This window comes from Lycorma delicatula, chromosome 2 (assembly GCF_047948215.1).
Source record: "Lycorma delicatula isolate Av1 chromosome 2, ASM4794821v1, whole genome shotgun sequence".
Lineage (NCBI taxonomy): Eukaryota > Metazoa > Arthropoda > Insecta > Hemiptera > Fulgoridae > Lycorma > Lycorma delicatula.
Window position 1 is genome coordinate 83,404,982 of NC_134456.1, and position 27,614 is coordinate 83,432,595.

At 27.0% G+C, this 27,614-nt stretch overlaps 1 protein-coding gene across 8 annotated transcripts in view; it reads right to left on the reverse strand.

Moving 5' to 3' along the window:
- LOC142318955 (uncharacterized) overlaps positions 1-27,614 on the reverse strand; it is a 231,678-nt gene that overhangs the window by 74,802 nt on the left and 129,262 nt on the right. For all 8 annotated transcript variants that reach the window (XM_075355651.1, XM_075355646.1, XM_075355648.1 and 5 more), the window contains exons 3-7: positions 22,235-22,443; positions 19,018-19,191; positions 16,532-16,654; positions 14,573-14,827; positions 10,522-10,668 (exon numbers count right to left, since the gene is read on the reverse strand). In XM_075355651.1, the coding sequence (XP_075211766.1) occupies positions 10,522-10,668; positions 14,573-14,827; positions 16,532-16,654; positions 19,018-19,191; positions 22,235-22,443 (908 nt within the window). The remainder of the gene's footprint in view (positions 1-10,521; positions 10,669-14,572; positions 14,828-16,531; positions 16,655-19,017; positions 19,192-22,234; positions 22,444-27,614) is intronic.

Below are 27,614 nucleotides of genomic sequence, written 5' to 3' on the forward strand. Positions count from 1 at the left end.
GGTTTACTAATTAATACTTCTAAGTTGTTATATAATTTTTTTTTCAAACTAACATGAACCTAATGCATGTTACATTCACCCACTGCTACACTCAGAATTTAGCCAAAAAGTATAAAAATTCAAATGTGTTAAAAAGTTGTAAAATCAATGTCAAAAATGACATTTACTATAAAGTATAATGGTGATCAAAAGACCAAAATAAAAAAAAAAAAAACAATTGCCTTTTTTCCGGTATAAATCTCTAATTATTTACCAAAAAAATTTCTATCAATTCTATTTAAATTTATTTTATGTTGCCTATTTGTATTAATAACCAATTTATAAAATTGTATCATCAAATTTATTTTAATTGTTAAAATTTTTAACATTTCATTTTAACTTAACAAATAATACCTATTTAAATTTTTATAATTATTTTTCATGCGTAATATTGTTATGAAACTTAGAATAATCAACTTAATTAGCACTTTAGTAAATACCACAAATGATCAATTTTAAAAAAATTGAGTTTTTTAACACAGAGAAAATGTCATCTACTATTTCTAATCTTGATTTTTATAAATAATCATACATTGTCATGTGTTCAAATCTGTTAACACCTACTTAATGAAAATCATTAAAATCATTGTGGGGCTCCAAAAACCATACAACCAAATACATTTATCCTCCTTTTAGAGTAGATTAAAAAGAAAAGAAAAATGTTTGTGTCTAACTTCAGAGCAATTGAAGAGTATTAATCAAGCAAGAACATTACTCCTTAGTTAGATTTTCAAAGAAAATGTTTTCTTAGTTTTTTAATCTAAGGATATCAACATATGATTAAAAAAGGTAAACTGGTATATTTGAAGAATCAAAATTCAGAATATTTTCTTATAAAGTGCAACATAAAGGACTATATGGAATTTGTAAAACTAAATTGTCAACTTTTTACAAAAACTAAAAATTAAGTAATATATAATTTACAATATTTTATTGCATTGATAGGGTAATGGAATGAGATATCAACATCATATTTTTACAGATAGTATGGAACAAGTTGAAACAATCGATAAAACTGTAGATGATAATTAAAGTTTTTGTATATTATCTGAACAATCTTGTTCTGGGATGAATGACTTAGAACAATTGAAAACAGAGAACTTTCAGAAGAGAAAAATCCTTAACTACATTTTTTTTTTGTAATATATTTTTCAAGATTCTTGCAAAAAAAATTTTTTTTTACACAAAGAAATGAGAAATGTTTTTTGGAAAATCGTGAACTGCAACAAATTTTGATACATCTCAAACAAATTTTGGATGAATAATCAGGTATGGAAATTTTACAGGAAAACTTTCTAAACACATAGATTTACAAGATTTTTTCTATATTCATTATCATTTCTATAAACATTATCCAATAAATTACTACAGTCTTGTCACCATCAGTCATATCTGCCAACTTTGAGTTGTTAAAACAATATCTTTTTCTTCTAATTCATTCTGTAATTTCTTACTTTCAATAGCTCAAGAACTTCAGATTTAGTAGTTTGATTTAAATTAAGATAGATTTTTCATCTAAATGATGTTCCATAATCTTAACGTTTATAGATGACCTGAATGGCTCACAAGTCACTTCCAAAAACTATATAGCCATTATGAAAAATAACAAGCATCCCGTGCCATGCTTAATATGGAAAATGAGGAGTAAAAAGGTTTTTTTTTTTTACACTAAGCTGAATATAATGTAACAAATCGGCATCTCAAGTTCATCACAATATAGGTGATATTCATTCTGGGTAAAACTTTCTCTCTGTTCACTAAGGGACTAGCTGTATGATGAACATTACTAAAACTGATAATAATTATTATTATTATTATTACCAATACCACAACTCGGACCAATGCCTAAAGTACCTCAAATTCTTACATACATCTCAAATTGGGACAGACAGGGTAAAGTAACAAATGAATATATCCCTTTCTGTTGAGAAACGATATATTTTATATTGACTTCAACTCAGCAGAAGTTGAAATTAAACTTCATAATTCAAATTAAACATCCCTAAAAATATTTAAAAGAAAAAATTTATAATAAAGATATTAGCTATAAATTCATAAGGATTATCATTGCTGATACCTATTAAGGAAGAAATAAGCAATAATTCATATGATTAAGCAGCAGGTGAAGTAAGTGTTTTAAAGAAAATATGGCTAATAAAACAATTTATATAATAAATCACATTAAAAGTAAAAAAACTATTTTGCTATGGTAATTGTTGCAAGTTAATATACAAAGATTCTGTGCAAAGTTCTAAGAAATCAGGAAATATTCATTAAATGTAAATGACATGAATTAAACAGCCATGTAGGCTTACATAAGATTTCCTAACAGTTCCACATTTGCAGATAAAAGAATTTACAGATGTAAAAGCTCTACCCTTAAAAAAGAATATTATCACTAATCTCTAATTATCAAACATAAGTGCTATGTATAATTGAGTAATACTTGTCATTTCTGCAGACTCCCCAGGTTTTTCTGGGCTTTACATTAGCAAGTCTGTTTATATCATTTATAACAAAGAAAACCCTTTTATTTACATTATTGCACATTAATTTTATCGTTTAGCGACTCAAAAAACAGTTTAGTTTAATCAGACTTCAAAAAGAGTGTTATAGATACCAAAGAAAGCACGAGCAGATAAATGTGAAGAATACAGAACAATTAGCTTAACTGGTCATGCATCAAAAATCTTAACTAGAATTCTGTACAGAAGAATTGAGAGGAGAGTGGCAGAAGTGTTAGGAGAAGACCAATTTGGTTTCAGGAAAAGTATAGGGACAAGGGAAGCAATTTTAGTGCTCAGATTAATAGCAGAAGGAAGATTAAAGAAAAACAAACCAACATACTTGGCATTTATAGATCTAGAAAGTATTTTTGAAAGTATATGTTTGGAGCATAGCTTTATATGGAAGTGAAACTTGGATGATTGGAGTACCTGAGAAGAAAAGATTAGAAGCTTTTGAAATGTGGTGCTACAGGAGAATCCTAAAAATCAAATGGGTGGATAAAGCGATAAATGAAGAGGTGTTGCAACAAATTGATGAAGAAAGAAACATTTGGAAAAATATAGTTAAAATAAGAGACAGACTTATAGACCATATATTAAGGCATCCTGGAATAGTCGCCTTAATATTGCGGGACAGGTAGAAGGAAAAACTTGTGCAGGCAGGCAACATTTGGAATATGTAAAACAAATTGCTAGGGATGTAGGATGTAGGGGGTAACTGAAGTGAAATGACTAGCACTAAATAGGGAATCTTGGAGAGCTGCATCAAACCAGTCAAATGACTGAAGACAAAAAAAAGTCTAATCAAAAAATTAAATACAAAAAAATTAGAAAAAAAATACTAAGAATATGGATTCTTTTTCTATTTGAATAATTAATTAAATTAAAAAACTTTTTCCTCATTTCCAAAACAATGTTGTGTAACGCCAAAATTAGCCATTAAAAATATATAAGATTATAAATCATTTAGTCCTTAAAATCCTTCAACGGGAGTTAGGTTACATAATATATTTTTCACTTTGAATGATAATAAATCTGACTAAACCTCAAGAAATTCATAATTTGTGAGGCTGGACAAGAATACAGCATCATAATACTTTATATTATATATAATACTTCTTCATATCATACCCATAGTATGTGAAGTATTTCTTTAGAACTGTTATCAAGTAGCTCTTCATAATTTCTGAAAGAAAAGGAACTTTTGTGGCAGCAAATAAAGTCGATTAATGCAAAATCATTGATTAATAACATACTGCTGTTATCCTGGTTAAAAATACCGTGATCTTCTACAGGATTGCAGGCAGGACAGGCCACTGCTTCTTGGAGAAGACAATGAGCTATGATCTGGGGGATGTTGTTCTCATATTATGTTCCTCTAAGAGTAGATCATTTTTCTTACTGACCACCCCTTTTTGTTATCATTGATTCTTCTTCCCCATTTTTGGTTCTGTAAGTTGTTCTTGGTGTGATTTAGTGAGGGGGAATTGTCTATGGACCAATCTGAGATCTCTGTTTCATATCTAGTGTAGCAGAAAAGGCCTAATGATTTAAGAATACAAAAATAGCACTCAAGCAAAATCAATAATAGTACTCAACGGTATACAATTCAAATTAAAACTACTTTTATTTTTTTACAGCTGACTTAACTAAAACTCTAAACTAAAAACCTCTTTCATGTATGTATTTGTATGTGTGTATGTGATATCTAGTTTCCCACATAAAGGAGAACAATATTTTGCTTTATACTATCTTATTAGGCCTTTTTTACAATTACAATTCATCTAAGGTACACTTAAGAATTTTCTTCTTGTAAGCAATAATATTCCTTAATAGTCAGTTTCTGTGATAAAAAAACGAGGTGTCGAATTATAGAGAGCTGAATATCACCAGTATTGCAAAGGCAACAGCAAACCACTTCATTCTTTACATTCTCTAGTAACCTTGGAATGGGATATTGTTATTCTTAGAAATGCCCTTGCTACCTCTATAAGTGACTTGTATCTCATTTAAAATCACCTAAAACATTTACAGATATGGCACAAAGCATTCATAACTCACATTAGTGAGCCTAATATAGATGAAAAAGATTTATTATCACTTACACGCAATATTTTGTTTAAAATCGACATGGGCCTAAAACATAGAACAGGCACAATTTTTACTTAAATTATAAGAATTTGAGTTGTAACTTTCCAACAGTGCTTGGCAACATCACAGTCTTCTATATAGCAGTAAAAACTGCTTAACACCCTAATAATAAATAAGTTGTACATAAAAGTCATCCAATGTTTTGGTAGTACATTGTACATCAAAAACAGTTCCGATAAATATTGGTCCAGATATGCCTTTTTATGTCTGCCATTTTATGTTTAAGTAGAAATTTATATCTCAAAAATGAGTTGAAATGTTTAAATAAATTTGGCATATATTTTTAAATTAATATTCTCAAAAAAAAAAATAAATATGAAATTTTTATGTTTGTAAATTTCAAAATGGCAACCACCCTAATTTTTTACTTCACAATAGCTCAAGAACTGTCCTTAATTATTTTCTATTTTAGGAAATAATTGTCTTTTAAATATTTCAAAATGTACAGTGACGCCTGGTGTTTTTCTAAATTGACTTTTTAACAGATTAGTTATACTGATGGAAAATGTTAATGTATCTACGCTGAAAATTACAAAATATTTTGTGCCAGTTTTTTATCTTCCACTAAATTATAACATTAGTCAGAAACAACCAAATGATATGTATAAAAGAGAATGTCTTGTACTGTCTCAGGACGACCATTCTTGAGATGCGTGGTTAATTGCAACCAATCACCAAAGAAGACCAGTATCCACGATCTAGTATTCAAATCTGTATAAAAGTAACTGTCTTTACTAGAACTTGAACCTTAGAACTGTCGACTTCAAAATCAGCTGATTTACAATAACAAGTTAATCACTAGACTAGCCCAGTGGGCTACAATGTTCCACTTTGGAAGACTACAACGCACTTATCACTACTATTAAACTCATGTACATACGCTAGAGCAAGAGACCACCATTATCGAAATGGAATGGAATGCATGGATAGTGGAAGAATCCGTATCTCCCTACTAATTGCAGAACCTTGTTGCTGTGTCTTTCCCTTATTGGGCAGGTAATTATTCATTTAATGGCTGTTATATTTATTTTATTTATGGATATAATTATTTGCCGTGTTCTGATCCTTTGGACTGAGAAAAAATTGTATGACTAGGACTGATCATGGGAAACTAGCCACGTATGAGCTTTATTCTCTTGACATGATTCCACTACAGTCCATACCTTGAAGTCCTTTTGGTGCTAGAAACCTTCCGGCATTGCAGGAATGCACCTTTCAGGGGCCCTTGTGTTTGGAAGATGCAATGTGCTCCCCAATCTGGAGAAGTCGCATGTGCTGGTGGTGACATCCATCATCTAAGGTCATTAGTTTCAGTAGATTTCATCCCAGCTTCAAAACATACAGATGTGCACAGCTGCTAAATAATATAAAAATAAATTTTTCAAATTTATTTTTATATTACTAAATATTTGTAAATTTAATTTGTTTTTGCTTCAAGCAGTTTACTATCAACATTAATGAAATAGAGATGTACATAATAAAAGTACAGTTATATATTAATTTTATATAACAAATCTGTAACAATTACGGATAATGAAATATAGTCCAACAACTTTCAACTCAGCTTTTTTTTTTTTATTATTGAATAATGGAGTAGATAAAATCATTTGAGTGGTATTGATTAACCTTTACAGTATAATGGTGAATTCTCTACTTTTCATCTAGAAGATTCTGGGTTTGAATCCTAGATAGGATTGGCATGTTTCATAATTTACAGAATTCATCTTTTATTAGAATCTGTAACTGGGCAATTATTGTGTTGTTACTAAAATAAACATTTTACAGAACAGGATCTAAAAACTGACACAAAATTATATTATGATTTTCAATACACTCACATAAACATTTTCTGTTATAATTCAGCTTTTTGAAGTCAACTTGATAATAATCAATGGAAATTGAAGAAAACAAGATGTCATTTTGTTAAAATTAAATTTTTGCTTATTGTTTTTGAAAATCACTTCCTAATAAAAGTAGTTCTTGAGCTATCATGAAGTGAAATATAAGTTAGCCACCATTTTGAAATCTATAAACATAAAATTTCCAAACTAATTTTACTTTCTACAAGATAGGTTTAAAAATAATGCCTAATTCATTCTGGAGATATCAGTTTCTAATTTACACCCAAAATAGTAGACGAATAAAAAGTTGTTTCTGTACCTATGCTTAAGAAACTATTTTTCTTTTACTGATGTTATAATCAAAATACTAAAATACTGGGCTATGTTCTTTAGTACATTTTATACATTTCAATGCTAACATGAATGAATTTTATACAGATATTAATAGAAATAATGTTTTAATATGTTTAAACCCAATTTTTTAATATTTAAGAAGTGATAATTTTATAATTTACATCATTCTAATAAAATCTAAGGATTCCCCATCAATGGTATTATAACCTAAATGGGTACATATGAGGTCTGCTCAGAAAATAACCGAACATTTTTAATTACGTGCCAGTGGAGATATTTTGTGACACATTGTTGGCAGCACTGTGTCTGCATAACCTTCTCTGTAACCACATGTTCTGTGTTACACAAGTTTTTGTGTTATTGTTATTTGAGTTCAACCTGTTTTGTAATGTACGATTTTCAGGAGCAATTATAAAACATAATATTTTATATGAAACTGGAGAAAACTTTCACAGAAATGTTTCAACTTTTGAAACAAACTTATGGAGATGATGCTCTGGGTCATACACAATGTTATGAATGGTTTTCACGATTTAAAAGTGGTTGTCAATCGACTGAAGATTGCTCTCGACCAGGAAGGCCTTCAACTGATGACATCCGCATTCAGAAAATCAATGATCTGGTGCGTGCGAATCGCCAATTTGACTGTCAAAAGCTGGTAGGGTTGTTGGGGTGCAGCTGGAGCTATTCCCTACAGTGGTCCCTTCATGTTATAGAAAGATAATAAGAATATATTAAGTTAAAATTAATAACCTGACAAAATGGTTTAAGAAAAAATAATTTTAGGAAAAAATAAATTAAATGAATTTTTATAAAACAAACAAATAACAGTTGATGCAAGTTAGCAGGCCAATGGTTATCGGAATCAATAATCCTTCATTTTTTTGTGATAAATTTTCCTTTCCCTTAATGTTATGATTTAATTAGAATATAAACATTTTTTAATCTATATGTATTTTTTTACATAAACCAATGAAAATTTAACTTTTCATTAGTAAAGAAAGGAAAAAATTTAAAAGAACTGAATTTTAAATAATACAATAAAATATTCCTTTATTAGTTTATTTCATCATATTTTATAAATTAATGTTTTACTGTTTATTAAAACCTTAGTTAGTGATTTTTAAAAGTATTAAATAATCTCAACTTTATCTTACTCAATGTAAGTGTTCTTGTTGAACCTAAAACTAGGTTACGTATAATTAAAATCCATTCTCCCTAGAAAAATGTTTGCAAAGGCCACAGTCTGAAAATCACTGAAGAACTTAGAATTTTAACAAAAAATACAGAATAACTAATGGGCTAACTAGATTCCTTGTGTATATCTGGTCAAATTTTTTATACAATATATTTGTTACATATTTTTTTACACACTATTATTAATCAGTTTAAGCTTCATTGGAATTTGTACAGAAGGAAACTATCCAAGGAGGAAAACAAACAACTAATCAGTCTCTACTGTAAATTTTCTACAGTTTTTAACTTACACAGGACTAATTCACAATCATAAAGCTATACTACTGAATATAGTTTTATCGCCTGATAAGTTGTAAGCAATAATTTATCTAATATTTATTTACCTACTTCTTTTTTGTAATAATTTTTTATTTTGAAAAAGATTAACTACTAATCTTCACTTTATCCAAAGAAAATTATACAAAAATAAATAAACTTTCTTCAAGAAATTAAGAAACGGGAATTTCAATTTTATGAAAGAATGATTTTAAGTTTTATTATGTAGTTTGGCTTCATAAAGGTTGCATAAATCTTAGATGCGAGTACATCTGAGTTTTATGCTCAGATGTACTCACATCCTTTGCCACTGCTCACTGAATCAATGCTACTCTTGCAACTTCCATCAGCAGAACTACCTTCTTCAGCTCATAATCGCCGCTCCGGTTTGAATAGCTTTCCTTCCAGTTCATTAACTTTTCAAATAGCTGGTTAGCCTAGTTAAATAATAGGTCATTTTTCTTTAAGACTATTTTAAGTTATTGAGTATAAGAGATTTTATTTCAGATTAACCAATAATCAAAATTAAGCTATCCTTATAAATTGAATGTCTGCACAATTATGAATGTCTGAAAATTTTCTTAAATTTTGTTATAGTTTTTTTTAATATTCTCTAAAAATGATAACAATGTTCATAGATATCAGTAAAAATCATTTGGAGTTGCATGATAAAACAATCCTCATGGTAACAAAAATTTGAAACAGATTACCTGCTGATGAATATTCAAAGTATTAGCCCTTGGATTATGTGGTTAAAAAAAAGGCATGACTTCCTATTACATGATAAAAAATTCAAAAATCACCATGGCTTTTGTTTCTGACTTCTAAAAAATAAAATGTTTGTTTATTTACACTGCATCACATAATTGTTTTTAAACATTTTACAATTCTGATTATCCTAATCAACGATCCCGTAACACAAACTTCTCTACAAAATACAATCATGATCCAACAGATTAAAGCTTTGTTGATTTTGGATCTTTTCCTATATCTTACAGTTTTTATAATGTTCCTTGGTTGCCATTCTTGCCTCTCACACAACTTTAACCCATTGAAGACAATGGGAAGTATTCAATTTCAGCATTCTAATTATTTTGGTTAGGTAGTCTGTAATAAAATTTTTACTTTGTCCATTAATAAATAGGAAAAAATTTATCAAATAACCAAAATGTAATTTGTAATGGAGAGAATGAACAAAGATGCAAAATGAAAAAAGAAAGGAGAAATGGATTTTATGGTACACTAAGGTATCTCCATCCACACCAGAGAAAATGTAGTTAATAAAACTTGTATCAGTACAACTTATGCTAACATTGGTTCAGTTAGGCAGCTTTAAATTAAAATTATGCAAAAAAATCTTAAAATACTTCTATTAAAATATGTACTTAGTTTAATATTCCTCATAAAATCTGAATGTCTTTTTGAATTAAAATGTTCTGATAAAGTAGGTATCCTGTTTAACTAGACTTCATACATACAAAATACTAATTAAATTACTATTCATGACAGTAACTAACAGAACTTATTTATCATAATAACAGTCCCATTCACTAAATAGACAAGAACTTCCTGATATTAATACGCAAGTTGGTAGTCGAATATCAGTCAGGAACTAAAAACACAACCCTACACTACTAAATAATTCTTATTATCCTTAAAGTTATAGATTCTTAATAAAAAAAAGCATGTAACATTAATCTGAAAATTTTTATTCACTTTCTGGGATCTTTACATTATTTCTAAATAACATTACAATGAAATTTATAAATCAATGTTCATTAGTTATACATCAAAACATTCATAGTTAATCTTGTCAGGAATTGATGACAAACATCCCCGTACTATTTTACTAAAAGAACCCACGTTTCTGTAAAAAAACATTTAATTATGTATATATAGTAATTTCATGCAAGTGTAGTATTTCATTAGCAGTAATAAAAGCATAATTATTATTATTATTAGCTGTAGAGATACTCCTGAATGTTTATTTTTTTTAATCAAACTATTAATTTTATTAAACCTTTTTTACTAAGAAAACATAAAGAAACGAGCACAACAAAACAACTGAAAAAAGGAGCAATGGAGAAGTTAGAAGATTTATGCTCAGATGTACTCACATCTTTGCCACTGCTCGCTGAATCAACACTACTCTTGCGACCTCCACCAGCAGAACTACCTCCTCCAACTTGTAATCGCCGCTCCATTTCAACTATTTTTCCTTCCAGTTCATTAACTTTCTGGTCTTTTTCAAGTAGCTGGTCGGTCTAGATAAATAACAGGTAATTTTTCTTTAAGAAAGGATTTTTATTCTAAGTTACGAATATAACAGATTTTATTTCAGAATAACCAATAATTATAATTAATCTATCCTCATAAACCCAAAATTAAAATAAAACCTAAAACAACAAAATGACCAATCCAACTGTTTTCCCAAAAACCATGAAAACAAAAAATTCTTTAAGTAAAAAAAAACAAATAATGAAGTAAACAACAGGAATATTATTACACAGTTTTGTTAAATAAATGGTATTGTTAACATAGTATACTTAAGTTCTTTTTGATAATTTTTTATTAGTTGGATATCAAAAATAAAAATTACAATTAGTGAATCAGAAATTTTTATCTTTATAAAATTCTTGAATACATAATTTTTCAAAAAATTAGAAACGAGACCTGATTTCATAACTAAAAAAAATTTACATTCAGAGGTAAGTAATTAACTCCAGAAATATGAAGTTAACAAAAATTAAAAAAATAAAAAGAAAGTAAGAGTTGATCAAGAATACTGTGATGTTTTTCTACACAAAACAGAATTATCATAACTTAGTATGTCACATATAGTAAACTGCAAATAGCTAATCTGAGTATCACTATAGCATCAAAGATTTTAAACTACCGGGCATGTAGAGGTACAAAAAGAACTGGACGCAGGCTTTGTTAGTAATTTACCTGCAGAGTATCCTTTAGCTATAGGTGTGTGCCTTTAGCTAGTGTAGAATGGATAAAAAGGAAGAAAAAAAAATTTCACATGTGTTTAGAAAGGAATATGAAACACATTCACGTACTGATGCATAAAGTCAAAATCTTGGTATATATATATATATATCAATAGTTGTTTAATTGTAAAATAATTAGGCTTTACGATGACTGAATTTTATTAAATTCTGCATAAATGATAAAAGATTTTATCAGTGTGTAGCATTCATAAGATCATAGCATTCTAAGAATCAACAATACTGGTAGTTATATAAAAACATAATAAAGATAATATATAATGAGAATTTTAAAACATACCTCATTGATGTTGACTGTCTCACAATTGTGCATCTATTTATTACCACTAATTAAAACCTAATACAACCCATTTACAAACCAATATCCTTTTTTTACATTTATCAAACATATTTATTTACTTAAAACATTATTATTATTTATAGGTAGTACAGTATATCAAAACAAAATTCAAACAAATGGTATGAAGTACTATCAGACAGTTCTGCTAAAAGTATCCTTCTATGACAAACAGTAACAATTAAAACATGTTTCTTACAGATTCTTGATTTTATTTGTAGAGAAAGTTTTCTCAACTAAAATTCATAAAGTACATACTTTTTTGAAAATATGGATTGCTTAAAATGTTGAAAATAGAAACAAACATATCCAACTACTTAATTTACACAAGATATTATAAATGCATTTGGATAAATGATAAAAAAATGACTGTAGCATCTTTTACAACATACCTGAGTTTATCTAATGCTACAAAGATGGAGTTATTGGTAATAAAAAACTTTATTACAAAGTTTAGAGTTTTCCAAGTTGACTAAATGAAGTTTTCAACTTAAGCAAGCAAAACTTTTAAGAATAGTTTAATATAGTATAGTGATTAACATTAATGAAATTGCAGAGGCTGCATAAAATTTTTTGAGAACACGTTAGTTACAAAACCTGAGACAAAAAATTAATCTTTCTATTACTAAAAAAAAATTCATAAGTGAAGAATGCAGAACTGACCTAGAGCTTAACTTGTTTCTACAACTGTTTTACTGTTAAGCAACAAGCAATGATTGTACTCTTACCTAGCAAATGGTCGAGCTTCTCAACATTTTTAACAGAAATTATTTTTTCAACACAATTCTTCTATTGACCTAATGTTCATTAAATTATGAAACTATTTATGAGCATAGTGATGTTGATAAAGTAAATAATTTAGCATTAAAAATCTCTACCAAGAATAAAATCTCACAAACCAAAACTAATAATTGGAAAATACTTTAAGTACATAAATGGCAGGTAAAACAGTTCTTAGATGTACTTAAAAACAATTTTTAGTAGTTGTGTATTAACTGGCACGCATATTATTTTACATAATTTTCCTATTATGTATTGTTTATTTATCTAAAGCTAGATGTTAATGCACAAGTGCCTTTTTCTTTTCTTTTTCTTGTTTAGCATCTGGGAATTACTATTCAGGTATTACTTCAGAGGATGAATGAGGATGATATGTATGAATGTAAATGAAGTGTAGTCTTGTACAGTCTCATTTCGACCGTTCCTGAGATATGTGGTTAATTGAAACTCAACCACCAAGGAACATTGGTATCCACGATCTAGTATTCAAATCCAAATAAAAGTAACTGCCTTTACTAGGACTTCAACACTCCAACTCTCGACTTCCAAATCAGCTGATTTGGGAAGATGCGTTCACCACTAGACCAACCTGGTGGGGTTAATGCACAAGTGCCTAAATAATCAAAACATTACTGTTAATTAGTCGAGATTAGTGAGCGTAGGTTACAGTAGTTAATTTTTTCCTCTTTAGCCTCCACGAATTACTGTTAACATATTACTTCAGAGGATGAATGAAGATGATATGTATGATTGTAAATGAAGTGTAGGCTTGTACAGTCTCAGTTCGACCATTCCTGAGATGTGTGGTTAATTGAAACCCAACCACCAAAGAACACCGGTATCCACTATCTAGTATTCCAATTTGAATAAAAGTAATTGCCTCTACTAGGAGTTGAACGCTGGAACTCTCGAATTTCAAATCAGCTGATTAGAGAAGACATGTTTCATGTTGGTTAGATTATCACAACCTAACCTAAAACTAGCCTAACCTTGTCTAATTAACTATTAATATAAAAGATTAATCAAATTCACAGGTAATTATTATTCATAATTAATAACAATTAATAAGTTATTAATAATAAAAAAAATGATACGGGATAAAATGATTTCTTTAGAATATTTTTTTTTTTAAATGAATTCACATTATTTAAATTACTTTTAAGACTGGAGTAAGGTAAATAAAAAATACATAATAATAAGAAAATTATGTAAAATAATATGCATGCCAGAACCCAATGTTTTTTTTTTTTTATATATACCATGGAAAACTGAAATTGTAATACAAAGAAAGGCAAAAAAACAAGGTACTTTTTACATGCACTTTTCCATAATTTCTATAATCTTATAAATAAGTGAAACTGAGAACAATACGCAGAAAAGAACAAGTTTTAATAAGACTAAAATTCATTCACAAAAACCTAGGACATATCTCTTCAAAGGCAAGCCTTTTCTTTTGGGATACAGACTAGTAATTTTAGTCACAGAAAAAAAACAGGACAATAAACAAGAAATCCATACTGGGTTATTCTCTGACAAAACAATTTCTTTTTAATGAATCTCAATGATAATTATAATTTTTCAGAATTGGCTGACTCTGTTATACAGTTCTTTTTGTCACAAAAGTCTTTTTTTTCATACAATAAAAATTTGACACACCTTTATCATAAAATATTTAATACAATCTAGATTTACTTTGAAAATTCTTAATACAAAATTTAATAGGGAATAAAATTAAAAATAACATATAACATCAAAAAGTAGAGCATATTCTATAAAAGCAATAAACAAGATTATACTATTATCATGTTTTAGAAATGACTCTTTATTGGGACAATTCCTAGTAAAAAGAATACTAAACTAACCATTAAAAAGCACCTTACAAAATATTACAGGACATTTCTAATTGTAATTTTAGCTATAAAATCCTTTTAATACTTAATTATTAATTGCTTAACTATACTTATTTATAAATAATCAGATCCGATGAAATAAAAGTTTAAAATATTTTAACATAATTTATAAGTCAATTGTACATACTTTAGTTTTTTCCTTTTTGTTATGCCGATATGTTAAGGCATTTAATTGTTCTGTTTTCCTATCGAGATCTAAGTATGCTTGTTGTAATCTAGCATCTCTCTTCTCAACATCTGTTTCAAGTGATGAAATCTGGGATTTTAATCTAACACTTTCTTCATGTGCCTGTTCCAACTCACATTCTAACGCAAAGTACCTTTTCCTTTCTTCTTGAAGTTGTTCTTCAAGTTGTACAACTTTTAGTGTGACATTATTTAACTGAAAGAAGAAAAAATCTACAATTTAAAAAATGTTTCGTTCATGAAAATGGTTTTAATAGTTTATTATTATTTGTATTTAAATTATTTATCTCTACAACAAAGTAAATTTTTTGCAGTCATTCTAGTACACATGTTAAGGTAATACAGGTTTGTAATGAAAAAATATGTTTTCATAACTTAATTTTTCAACACTTGAGATAAAAAATTTGCACTATTTGTTTTATATCATGAACAGTTTATCACAAAACGTATTTTTTTTAAAAATAATAAGAGGATGCACAGGTTTATATTATTATTTAGTATTTTGAAAAATATATTTTAAAATATGTTAGCAGAGATTAATAAATAAAGCTTTTACACTATACAATAATAGTTAAATACAGTGGTTCCCAAACTCTTCCGAGTTGCAGCACCCTTTTTCAATTAAAGTTTTTCCATGGCACCCTACCTTAAGTAAAAGTATGAGTACTCGTAAGTAAGAGATAAAAATAAATAAAACTCGTGTATATTCATATTTTTTTTACTTTATTACCATTAAATTAATAATTATAAATGTCTTGGTTCAATTAATTATTTAACATTCAAGAAATTGCTAAATATAGATTCATACCAACTGAATTAAGACTAAATATTAAAAAAGAAGGTAACAGGTAAAAACCAAATTCAGCAAAAAAGGCACTGAAAAGATAATGGAATCTTAAGATAAAATCTGATGAAATAGAAATATACAATATGTGACTTATCTATAAATACACAGTTCAAAATGATTAAGTAAGCTTCAATAAAAGTAGAAATGATAATGCTTACGGATGTATACACATTTCTCAGAAATTTTTTTTTTAGGAGGCCTAGGTTTACCCAAATAAGTACTTCAGCCATTATGCTTATTGTGGAACTACTTGATAGGATATGAATCCCTGAGTGTCCACAAGCAGTCCTCCAATAAGGTACTGAGGATTCATTGACTCTTCAGTTCCTGGCATCATGAGGATGGAGGAAAATCTAATAGATTCAGACCTGTAATAGAAGCAATAGTTGTAAGAAGAAATTAAGGATAAAGAAAAGGCATAGGCGGTAAAAAATAATTATCTACTGTTAGGATAGATCAGGTATTATTTAAAATCCTGTCCACGAAAATGAGTCTACTAGGATTATGTTATTAATTCTACTTAATGTCAAATAAGAAAAGATAAATATAATTTTAATATCCAAAAGATAAAACAGGCATAGATCCTCATTACTGGAGATTCAACTATGGAGATAAAGATTACAACACAGAGAAAACAAAAGGACATTTAAAAGGAAAATAATATAAGAAAATCAAGATTGTTTAATTACAAATGTCAACATAATTTATTACACTTAATTAACAGCATGTATGAGAAAAAAAATACCTTGATTAATGTAGAAAAAGTTCATAAACCAATCTGGATAAGTTATTAAGTATTACTGAGAAATGGTAAATTTTAATGCTCATTCGGTCAAAGTTGCTACTTGGAAATAACATAATTCCAAACTTACTAGGTAATAAAAACTGTTATCTTACTTATGAAAATGTTTTAAATATAACTGTAATTTCTTAATGATATTAAAAAAAAACATTAAACTAAGTGATATAAAAGTAAATTCCAAGCTGAATGCAACAAGCATCTGTGACAAAGAATTTATTGTAGGAAAAAAATTTCAAAAACTTTTCACTAACCTCAGTTTTTAATTCTTCTACTTCTTTACTTTGGTCTGGTCCTTTATTATATCCAAATGCCATAGCATACATGGCAGAAGAATCATCAAACTGACTTATGGTCTGTTCTTTCTCCCTCAGAACCTAAAGAAACAACAGAACAACACTAATTAACATTCATTAAAAATATGAAAAATTACAGCCAATATTACAGTTTTACAGCAGTAACTTAAACTGTGATTTGCTGAGTATGCTCAAATTATTTATTCTTTCATAAAATTAGGCAACCTCGCAAAAGTTAGCTAACTTTATTCTTCTGTAAAATTAGGCACCTCATAAAAATCAACTATACACAGACAAATTTTAGCCTATATCACTATCACAAAATCACTCATTGTGCACATATAGCACAATAACTCTGCACATACATCATATATCTCTGTTTCTGTTTATTGTTTTGTAATATAAATTACAAAACAGAAACAGAGTGTTTTCTGATTGTTAGTTTATTTTTTCTGATTGTTAGTTTATTTTCTTTTTTTTCTGTGCTGTGTTTTCTTTGAAAATTCAAGTAGTAGTATAATAAACAATATGACTCTCCTGCAGCTCTAAACAACGCAATTAGAGATGGACAAATCCATAACTGTAATTTTGACTTCCAACTATGACCTCATTTATTATTGATAGATGAAAATGGAATAAGTGCTATAATAAACAGTACTTTGAACTGCATTACGCGCCTAAAATATAGCATGCTTTTAGCTACATCTATAAAAAATCTATTAACAAAAAAACTGAATCAAAAAATTCTAAAATTAGAGTTCTAACAGCCACCAAATTCCTTCAGAAGTTTTAAAATCCAAGCTTGTGTTATAATAAATTAGTAAAAAGACATAATATCAAAAACTCTTAATTTTACTCATACCAATATGCAAATAATCAAGAATATTTTGTAAGGAGTTGGGAGTTTCTGCTCTTTTTTAGAAATCATTTACAGTTTGAACTCTGAGATACATGCCAAGATTTAAAGTAAATTTTTTTGATTATTTTATGTAAAAATTCTTTAATATAGTGTACAAAAAAAAAACAGCAGATGATTTTAAATTAAACGGAAGTGAAATATTTTTTTTTCAATCAGTCAAAACCAAAAATTAACTCAGAAAGGACAAAAAAAAGAAAAGTAAATGAATATTCTAGAAAGGGCATATCAATCAGTCTACAACCAGTATGACCAAACAGGTAAATGGAATTTTATAAATAGTATATCTTACATATAAATATATACGATACTTTCTCCATATATATATATATATGCATGTGTGTGTGTGTGTGTGTGTGTGTGTGTGTGTGTGTGTGTGTGTGTGTGTATGGAGAGAGACTGAGCATAATGCATAAATCTACAACCTCTGGTCTAACAAATCTTACGAGTATTAATAATGGTAGTAACATTAATCTGGTTCAAATCAACCTTTAAGATATGATTGCAAGCGCATGCACATATGTAGATATTGACTAGTGTAAAAATAACCAAAGATTTATTAATAATACATTAAAAATGGAGATCACATCAACAAACATAGATGTGTTTTTATAATATGTTCAATTTACTGATAAATGCAAAGATAAAAATTATACTTTCAATTGAATAATTTTCAGGTTAAATAAAATAATAATATAAAATATTTATCAATAAATTAGCAATGCAAAAGATGAAAAAAATAAATACTGCATCAATGAATAATTTTAAAAATAAATGCAAAATAGTTTTTCCAATAGATTCAATTTTTCTGTTTTAATTTAATTTATATTCCTATTCAAATACTTCATCCTGCTTACAAAATTAAGACTATTTTTAAATGATAGCAAAGATATTTATAAAAGCATTACATACAATAGTAGATTTATACATCTTTTTTACTTGTAATCTTTAAAAGAGGTAGCATTTCCATTTTCCCTCTATAAATGCATTAGTATCATTAAATCATCTAAAAAAAAATGTAGTGAAAGGTCCTTTGAAATTTCCAATAAGTTGGCTTATTGAAATAATAGTGATACATAAAATAATAACATTTTATTACAATAAAAAAGCGGTAAAATTATATTATACTGAGATAATCATACTAACTATGGTTTTCCCTAAAAGTACTTGGAACTACAAAACAATAAAACAACAAACAATACTACAAAACAATAGAACGATAAAAATTATAAAAAGTTTGTATCAAGAAATCACACTAAACATATCTTTATCACATTCATACAATATTTTTTCAAATGAAATATATATATATATATATATATATATATATATATATATATATTTAACAAATTTATTATAAAATCTTTCAGTTAAAACATTTTTTTTTTCAAGATAAATTAAGATATATACTGATACAGATATATATTCGTAACAAAGGGGAAATATATTTACACTATTTATCTTTATCACTCTTTATCTTTATTAAAAATTAACCTTTCAGAATAACTTATAAATAAAAATAACTTACTTTTTGAAGGTTATTAATATGATCTTCAAGATATGTTTTATCTCGCAAAGAACTCTGTTTTAAATCTTCCAGTTGTTTTTTATGTTGATTCTGTAAAATTTCAACTGCTTTAGCAGACTGCAGCAATAATTCTTCCTTCTCTGAAAGATCCTTTTTTAATGATTCTAATTCACACTGAAAACAATCAGATTTAAAAAATAGTAAAAAATATACATATTACAGAAGTATTTACTTAAGGAAAAGCCTAATTCATCTGGATTAAAGGGAACCAAACAGAGATTGGCTAATTAGGTATTACATATAGTGTACAAAGATTAATAACATTTGAGATAAAATCAATTTTAGTTTTACAGGAACCACAATTTAAAATAATAAATGAAGAATAAAGTTATATGAATGAAAATAACATACAATATCCAACAATTACAAAAAAAAACACTAATTAAACCCCATTGGCCAAACTAAACCAGTAGGGATTCAAACTCAGTTAAAGTTAGATACACCTTACAATTAATCTAAATGAAAAAACTCAGTTTTAATTTATTACATTTTAGAGAGCCATATTAGTAATTACTTGTTTAATTTCAGTTAATTTTACCATTATAGTAAATGGCTACAGCTTAAACAAGATAACTATAAAAGTTTTTGATTTCAGTATGGTGTAGAATTGAAGTTCTGTCGGGTAACGCTTTCTTTTACTGTTTCAGCCTCTGTAACCACCATAAGGTATTACTTTAGAGGATGAATGTAGATGATATTAATGAATGTAAATGAAGTGTAGTCTTGTACAGTGTCAGGTCGACTGTTCTTGAGATGTGTGGTTAATTGAAGTTGGGAAACACTAATTAATCAAAACTAAATAAAGCCATTTAAATTTACTACAACCAAAAAGCATTCTTTCTTAACACCAACTTTCAATTTAACTGAGCCGTAACAAAAAGTATTAAAGAGACAGAATCAAATTTTAAGGCAAATTGAGTGTAATAAAGCATACAAGATATGAATTATTTGTAAATAAATTTACACTCGTGCATATTTAATGAAATGGAAGCTAACAGAAAAAAATTGACAACAGCATTGCTGAACCTTCCTGTTGAACGAATGAATGAATATCAAATTTAAAAAACATCTAACATGGAGGAAGTAAGAAATTAAAAATATAAATGATTTTCTAAATTATGAAAAATTTAGTCTTTATAAAAAAAAATCATTTTAAAGAGTTAAAAATTGACAAAACTAGTTTTCATTTTACTCACCCCAGCTAAGGTATGAACCATGAGTCACCTAATTCCCTACCTCTTTGAGGGCTCAACTCCAAACTTTAACAGCATTAGTGCTCCAATTACTTAGAAGTTGCAACAGGATATCAACTTTTTTTTGGTTTGACACACACACACACACACACACACACACACACCACACAGAGAGAATTAATTCTTTTTCATATTTCTCAAAAAAAAAAAAATAAAGTTCAAAGATGAACTTAAAATAAAGTTCAAAAATGAACTTAAAATAAAGTTCAAAAATGAACTTAAAATAAAGTTCAAAAATGAACTTAAAATAAAGTTCAAAAATGAGGAGTAAAGGTAATGGCACAATTGCCGATTTTTATAGTATACAATATACTACAACTCCGGGAAAGTAATGACAAATAAAACACTTTATAGAAGTAAAATGACTAGTCCAAGGCAAACACTGCACGTGGGATCATAAGTAATCATTTAGATGCATTATTATTTTACTGATTAATTTAAATTCTAATATATTCTGTGCATTTTTGAATAATAATATCAATAAAAAATTTTATTTCAAATAATTAAAGTTAATTAGATTGGAAAAAGTTTGCAGTTACGCAATCAAAGGACAACTGTTGTACTTGTGTTATCTAACTAGAGAAATTAATAAAAACTAGTAATTTAATTTAATTTATATTCTTTTGAAAATATAAATAAAAAACACCAAATACATAAAGCATTTGCAATTTTTATTAAAAAAAAAAAAAAAAATTAAAAAATTTCAAAGAAACAACCCAGATAAAAAGATTAAGATAAAAGATTTTTATATTTTTGACTTATTAAATTTATAATTTAATTTATATCAGTAATTTAACAAATAATATAACTTCTATCTAATCAAAAGTTAATAAATTATAAAATGAAAAATTAATGTGAGTACTCTACCAATTTCAGCTCAGGTGAATCCAGATTCGACTTCTCAATAAAAAATTAGGGGGGGAAGTCTTTTAGAAATTTTGATTGAAACATTGGAGAGCCTACCAGAGGAGGTTGAAGATTTGAAAAATCTTAAATTATTTAATTTTTAATAAATATTTAAAAAATACACCTGTCTGAATTGGTAGATTACTCCATCGCCCATCCACTTGTTTAAAATATAATTATATTTTATAATATCCAATATTATATTGTCATACATATCTATATACAACATATTTCATAATTATATCCAATTATTAAATAAGTTTCAACACAGATAATAATTAGAAAAATAAACCATCTTACCACATTCTTAGTAAGAGCACATAATTAAAAATATAGAAAAAAAAATTATTAAGTATATTAAATGAAATGGCATTGAAATTATAAAATAACTGACACCACATAATTTTTTGGAAACATTCAGGCAGATGTTCAATGAATCTGACTGCAACAGAGCATGAATCCAAAGATAATAATTTTACATTACATTATAAGATACAAATGAAACGTTCATGCAATGACCTTTATTATTTAAGTACAAGAAAAAATACAGTTTGTATATTGTGAAGTCTTGTGAATACATAAACATACCACAATATTCAAGTTTCTATGACATAGTTGCTCATATCTCAAACAGCTTATCCAATTATATGAATGTATGCACTCACTCAAATAATGACATTTACTATTTGAGTGTATACATTCATGGCTGTTCACTGAATGAACAGCCATATGTGCTTAAATTAGACAATGTAATTTGTTTTATCAATAATAATTTGTGTTTTAATAATGTTATAATAGCAAGGAAGCAATAAAATCAAAAATAAATATTTTAGCCTTTTTTAAAACATTTTAAACTGCACAATATAAATATATTCCACCAAAAATAAGAAACAATGATTTAAAGATACTGCGACATAAAATAGCGAATATGATAATATTGACAAAAAAGTTAATTAAATAAATGCAATAAGTAAAACAATTACATCGAAGACACTTACACTTAATTCTACATTTTTTTTGAAAAGTTCATCTACGTCTTTCAATCCTTTCATCTGTTCCTGGCGTTCTTCAATGAAATAAATACGGAGTTTTAAATTAAAATTTTCTTTTTTTAATTCTGCCATCTGTTCTTCATATTCTTTCATGGTTCGCACACGTCCTGGCGAAACCATTTTTTCTGTTCCTTTTGACGCTTTGGGTGAACCACCTGTAAATTTTTGTTAAATAATTTTTAATATAAGCTTTAAACAAAATAATTAACTAAAATAACATTAAGATAAAAGAAAAGTCGATTTCAGAATGGCATTTTACAAGAATAATAGTTAAAATAACATGCTTTATCATTCTTACCTGTTAAATTTTAAAGCTATCATATTTATTCACTTACATTTTTTTACATATTGGAATAACTTACACTTAACCCTTTTAATACTTCATTTTTTACTAGTGTAATATAATTTTTTTTAATATGTAATACTTATTAAACTAGCTACTTTTCCTTCATTTTGATTTTGTTCTGACCTTTATTTCTATCCTGATCCATTATCAGGCCAATGTAAAAGGGTATTTTTATCCATACAACTACCTATACGATCTTGTAAAAAATAAATTAATGCTATTCTAAAGAACTGTTTGCAGTAACAAAAGTGTGTCAAGTGAAAACAAGCATGATTCATCACAAACATCTTTTAATAACTATGAATATTTTTACTTCCTTGTATGAAGTATTGTGATCTTGAAAAATTTCTGTTTTCAGATTTCAACAGAAATATTCATTTTGACCATCCCTGAATCCACTTTGAATAGTTTCGGCATGACGTCTGTATACGTATTTATGTATGTATGTATGTATGTATTTCACATAACTCAAAAACAATTAACCATAGGATGTTGAAATTTTGGATTTAAAACTGTTGTAATACCTAGTTGTGCACCTCCCTTTTTGATTGCAATCGACTGAACCAAAAGTATCCAAAAAAATCCAAAATTCAAAAAAATTTGGATGTTACAGCAGTAATAAGTCCTCATTGAGAAGAAATGAAGCAGACTTCATCTCCTTTTTTAAACATTTTTTTTTTTTAATTTCAATGTATTGATTTATTAAATTTTAACCTCCGATTGTAAAATTTTTTTTTACAAAAAATAAACCCAACAAAAAAAAAAGAAAAAGTATCGTAAGTTATTAATGAAATAAAATTTTGGGTACTTTTCATTTAAAAAAAATGTGTATATGTAATTTAATAGACATACAAATAAGTCATGTGGTGCCCACATCAGATTTTTAAAATTATTATTAGTCTTAATATTTACGACCAATGGATATTCTTTCTTTTTCCTGTTTAGACTGCAGTAATTACCTTTAAGATAATACTTCAGAGGATGATATGTATGAATGTAGACTTGTAAAGTTTCGGTTCGACCATTCCTGAGATGTGTGGTTAATTGATACCCAAGCACCAAAGAACACCGGTATCCACGATCTAGTATTCAAATCCGTGTAATAACTGACTTTACTAGGACTTGAATGCTAGAACTCTTGACTTCCAAATCAGCTGATTTGGGATGATGCGTTCATCACTAAACCAACCCAGTGGGGGTTTTAATATTTAACACCAGGACTGAGTTTATTACATTTTTAAATGGTTAAGTATAAAGTCTAAAGGTATTTAATAGGCATAAAAAACCAAAAACAAATATCAGAGTATCATGGAATTAAATTTCAATGTAACCACATTTTCTTCATTATAATTTGTCTTTTATGGAATAATACTAAATTTTAATAAATTCATTTTCAAAATATTTTCTTATACTAATTGATTAAACCCCCTTTTAAAGCAGACTTTTTTTTTCTTTTTTTTAAACAAAAAATGAAAATTATGTGTTACATTTTCAACATGTACATAAGCAATTAAACTCTAAATTTATAGATTCATTTTTTTTATAAATCCATTGTATTAAATTTTATGTTTTTATTTCTGCTATTTAAATAAATACAACTCCCAATATTTTTGATACAGTTCATCTTAAAAACCATTATTATTGTTATATTAAAAACTTCTACATAATTCATTTCTAAACAAAAGAAAAAACTTATCTGGACAGTCTGAAGAACTGATTTCTGGTTTTAGCTAACCTTGAAAATATATCCAAATATCCAGTATATTGCCTCTTAAGTCTGATTCCTGTGAACCGATTAACTTGAAAATCAATAGGGTTCTATTTCTACTAGGTTTATATCATCATCCTATAAAGTTTCATCAAAATCTGTTCCAAAATTGCACCCAGTAGAACGAAAAAAGGATGAAAATGTACCCAAAAACTGCATTTTTTTGCTCTAATTTTGGATACTGTGAAACAATTCACCAAAAAACAATAGAGCTCTATTCCTAATAGGTTTACATCAACCCTTGAGATTTGCATCTGGTAGGGCTAATAAAAAAAAATCTAATATGTATGTACATAATCATGACCAGGTACAGTAACAATTTACAAATTCTTTTGTAATTTGCTATAAATGAGCAGAAAATAACAGTAATTGTCAGTCTGTACTTATTATGGTGAATGTACTTTGTTTAAAGGTAAAGAAATTATATAATTAAATATGTATTATATTAATTAAAGTTCATCATATAATCATTTCAAAATAGAAAAGGTAAAGCTTTTATTAATCAGAACAGTAAAATTAAATTGTATTTTAAAGACTGATAAATTTATTTCATAAATTATATACACTTTACACAAAAACATTCCCTATTAGACAAAACTTAAGTTAAAAGTTGAGACGAATGTCAGTATGTTAGGATTACCAGCCTGTATACTCCATTACCCACCAATTATTTTCAAATAAATTATAAAATATTAATACACGTTACCAAATATGAGTATTAATTTACAAATATTATACTATCCTTACATCATTAACAAATGTAGCAATTCAAATATAACTGAATGTTGTCAATTTTTAATCAAAATAATATACCTATTTATAGAAAAAAAAAAGAAAAAAGGTGACTATTTCAAAGAATATTCCCTTCTCTTCCTCAAAAAAGTTTGTAACATCATAAAATGACATGAAATAGATAATAAAAATTGTATTAATTTGATAAAATGTGTCATTAAATTGTTTATTAAATATTTAATTGCCTATTTCACTCATCTTTAAAAAATTAAATAATTTTATAAAATAAAAATTCTAAAAATCAAGAAAAAATGTATAACAAAAATGTAAAGTTGTACACAAAAAGGAGATAAATTATGTCATTCACCAAGTAGGGTGGTTCATACATAAATTTTTGACAACAATAAAAGGGGTTAGAGAAGGTTACAACATCACAGATCAAATTAAAATCTTTATTAATAATTTTTCAATTTAAACATCGTAATTCCTTTAATATTAAACACAATTATTAGCTTAATTATTTACAGTTAACCGTTCTATTGTATGGAGTTGCACAGTAGTAATTCAAAACATTTGCAGGCAGGATATAAAATACTTGCATTGCCATTGAACATGATTACAAATAATTAACCTGAAATTATTGAAAAGTCTAACCATGATAAAAAAGAGACCAGTCAAAAATCAAATCACCTAAAGTTTATATCATGTGACCTGTTGTACTTAAATAAATAAATACATAAAAACAATAATAATAAGATAAAAGTTCAGCTTACTCTCTAGATTAATAACACGATCCATATCGAATTAAGTTTGTACGTTTATCTGTAGTTATAAATAATAAAATAAATTCGATTGTACTTTATTAGTAAAGTTCACCCGCAAGTAAACCGTAATGAAAAATTTGTAAATTCAAACTATTCGCATGAATACATAAAAGAAAACTGGTTTCACGTAGTATTAACACTTCACCATCTTTATTATTTAGTTATTATGTTTACATTTATGACCTTATAGTCAAACATAATTGATAAAACAAGCAAAATATACAAAACAGGCAGTTAAAAACAGAGAAGTTAATAAAATGTAAATGTAAACATCTATCATATGATTAATTGTTATTATTTTTTAATAAATAAAAAAAAATTATTTCAGTACAGAAATATTTTAAAAAATATCAATAATTAATAATTATTAAAAAAAGTGTAATAGTATTAAAACAACTTATTTGGCGCAAACAATAATTTTTTGTATTTCCCAGAGGAGGGGGGATATTTATCAATTTATTGTTTGTTAAGTTTAACCTATGAACCATTCATAATTAATACATTTTCAAATGTCAATTATCATATAATAACAAATTGGAAATTCAAGAAATCTCTCAATACAAAATGTTAGGTGAAATGTATCTAGAAGACTATCATAACTGTAAACATTAAATAGCTATAATTTTATAAAATAATAAAAACACAATCAATAGTGTAATCTGAATATTATTTTTGTATCAAAACGTTGCTAGTTTCTACTGTAAATATTTTATAGCATAAACTTGGCTCTCATAATTTACATTCTAATGTTTTTATGGTTTTGAAAAAAGTTAAAATTTTCAAATAGCATACTTCAGCAGCAAAAAGATTCGGTCAGTACTAATTCTTAAGTTTTTATTAATAAGTATAAATTTTAATATTAAAAAGAAAAAAAATCATTATATGAAAAGAATATTTCATGACATGACCATATAAGATATTTTGAAAATTTAATCTACAGTGAAAAACAAGTAAAAATATAACAAAAATTATTATAATTAGTTTCTGAACTGTTTTTCTCCTGTTGTTAATGATACATAAAGTTCAAAATGATTTGTTAAGTTGATCACAAATTGTATTAATTAAAAATATGTTAAAACATTATTTAATAGGAACAATATCTAACAGTTTCTTGGGTTGGCAGAAAGACCAATTAAGTTTTCATTTACTCACAACAAATTTTGGTATATCCACCCCATTATTATTGACATAAAATCTAACTGATCATTTTCAATATAAGTATATCGAATCAAAAAACAAAAACAGACAAAATGTGAGTTAAAGATATACCACAAAGTTTGCTTATGGCAAACAGTAAGGTGCCACATTAATATTTTATTATTTGCTGAATGATAAATATGAAAAACTAGAGATATTGCATATCTCTCACTTAAAAACTGAACAAAGATATTCTTTCTGATTCAAGTAAATGTAATACACGCAACATTAATATTGAACGACATAATTTATTGTTATTATAAATTTATCATTTACGAGCACTGATTAACAAAAACTTATATCAATATTTACTTCCAATCAAAGTAATATCTGATAAACAGTTTCTTTTCACACCGTGGTATTGATCATAGAGCCTGAATCGGAAGGACTTGCGTAAGTTATAGCAGCCACAATCATCCAAATAAAAATTTGGATTCTCAGGCATACTAATAATCCAGA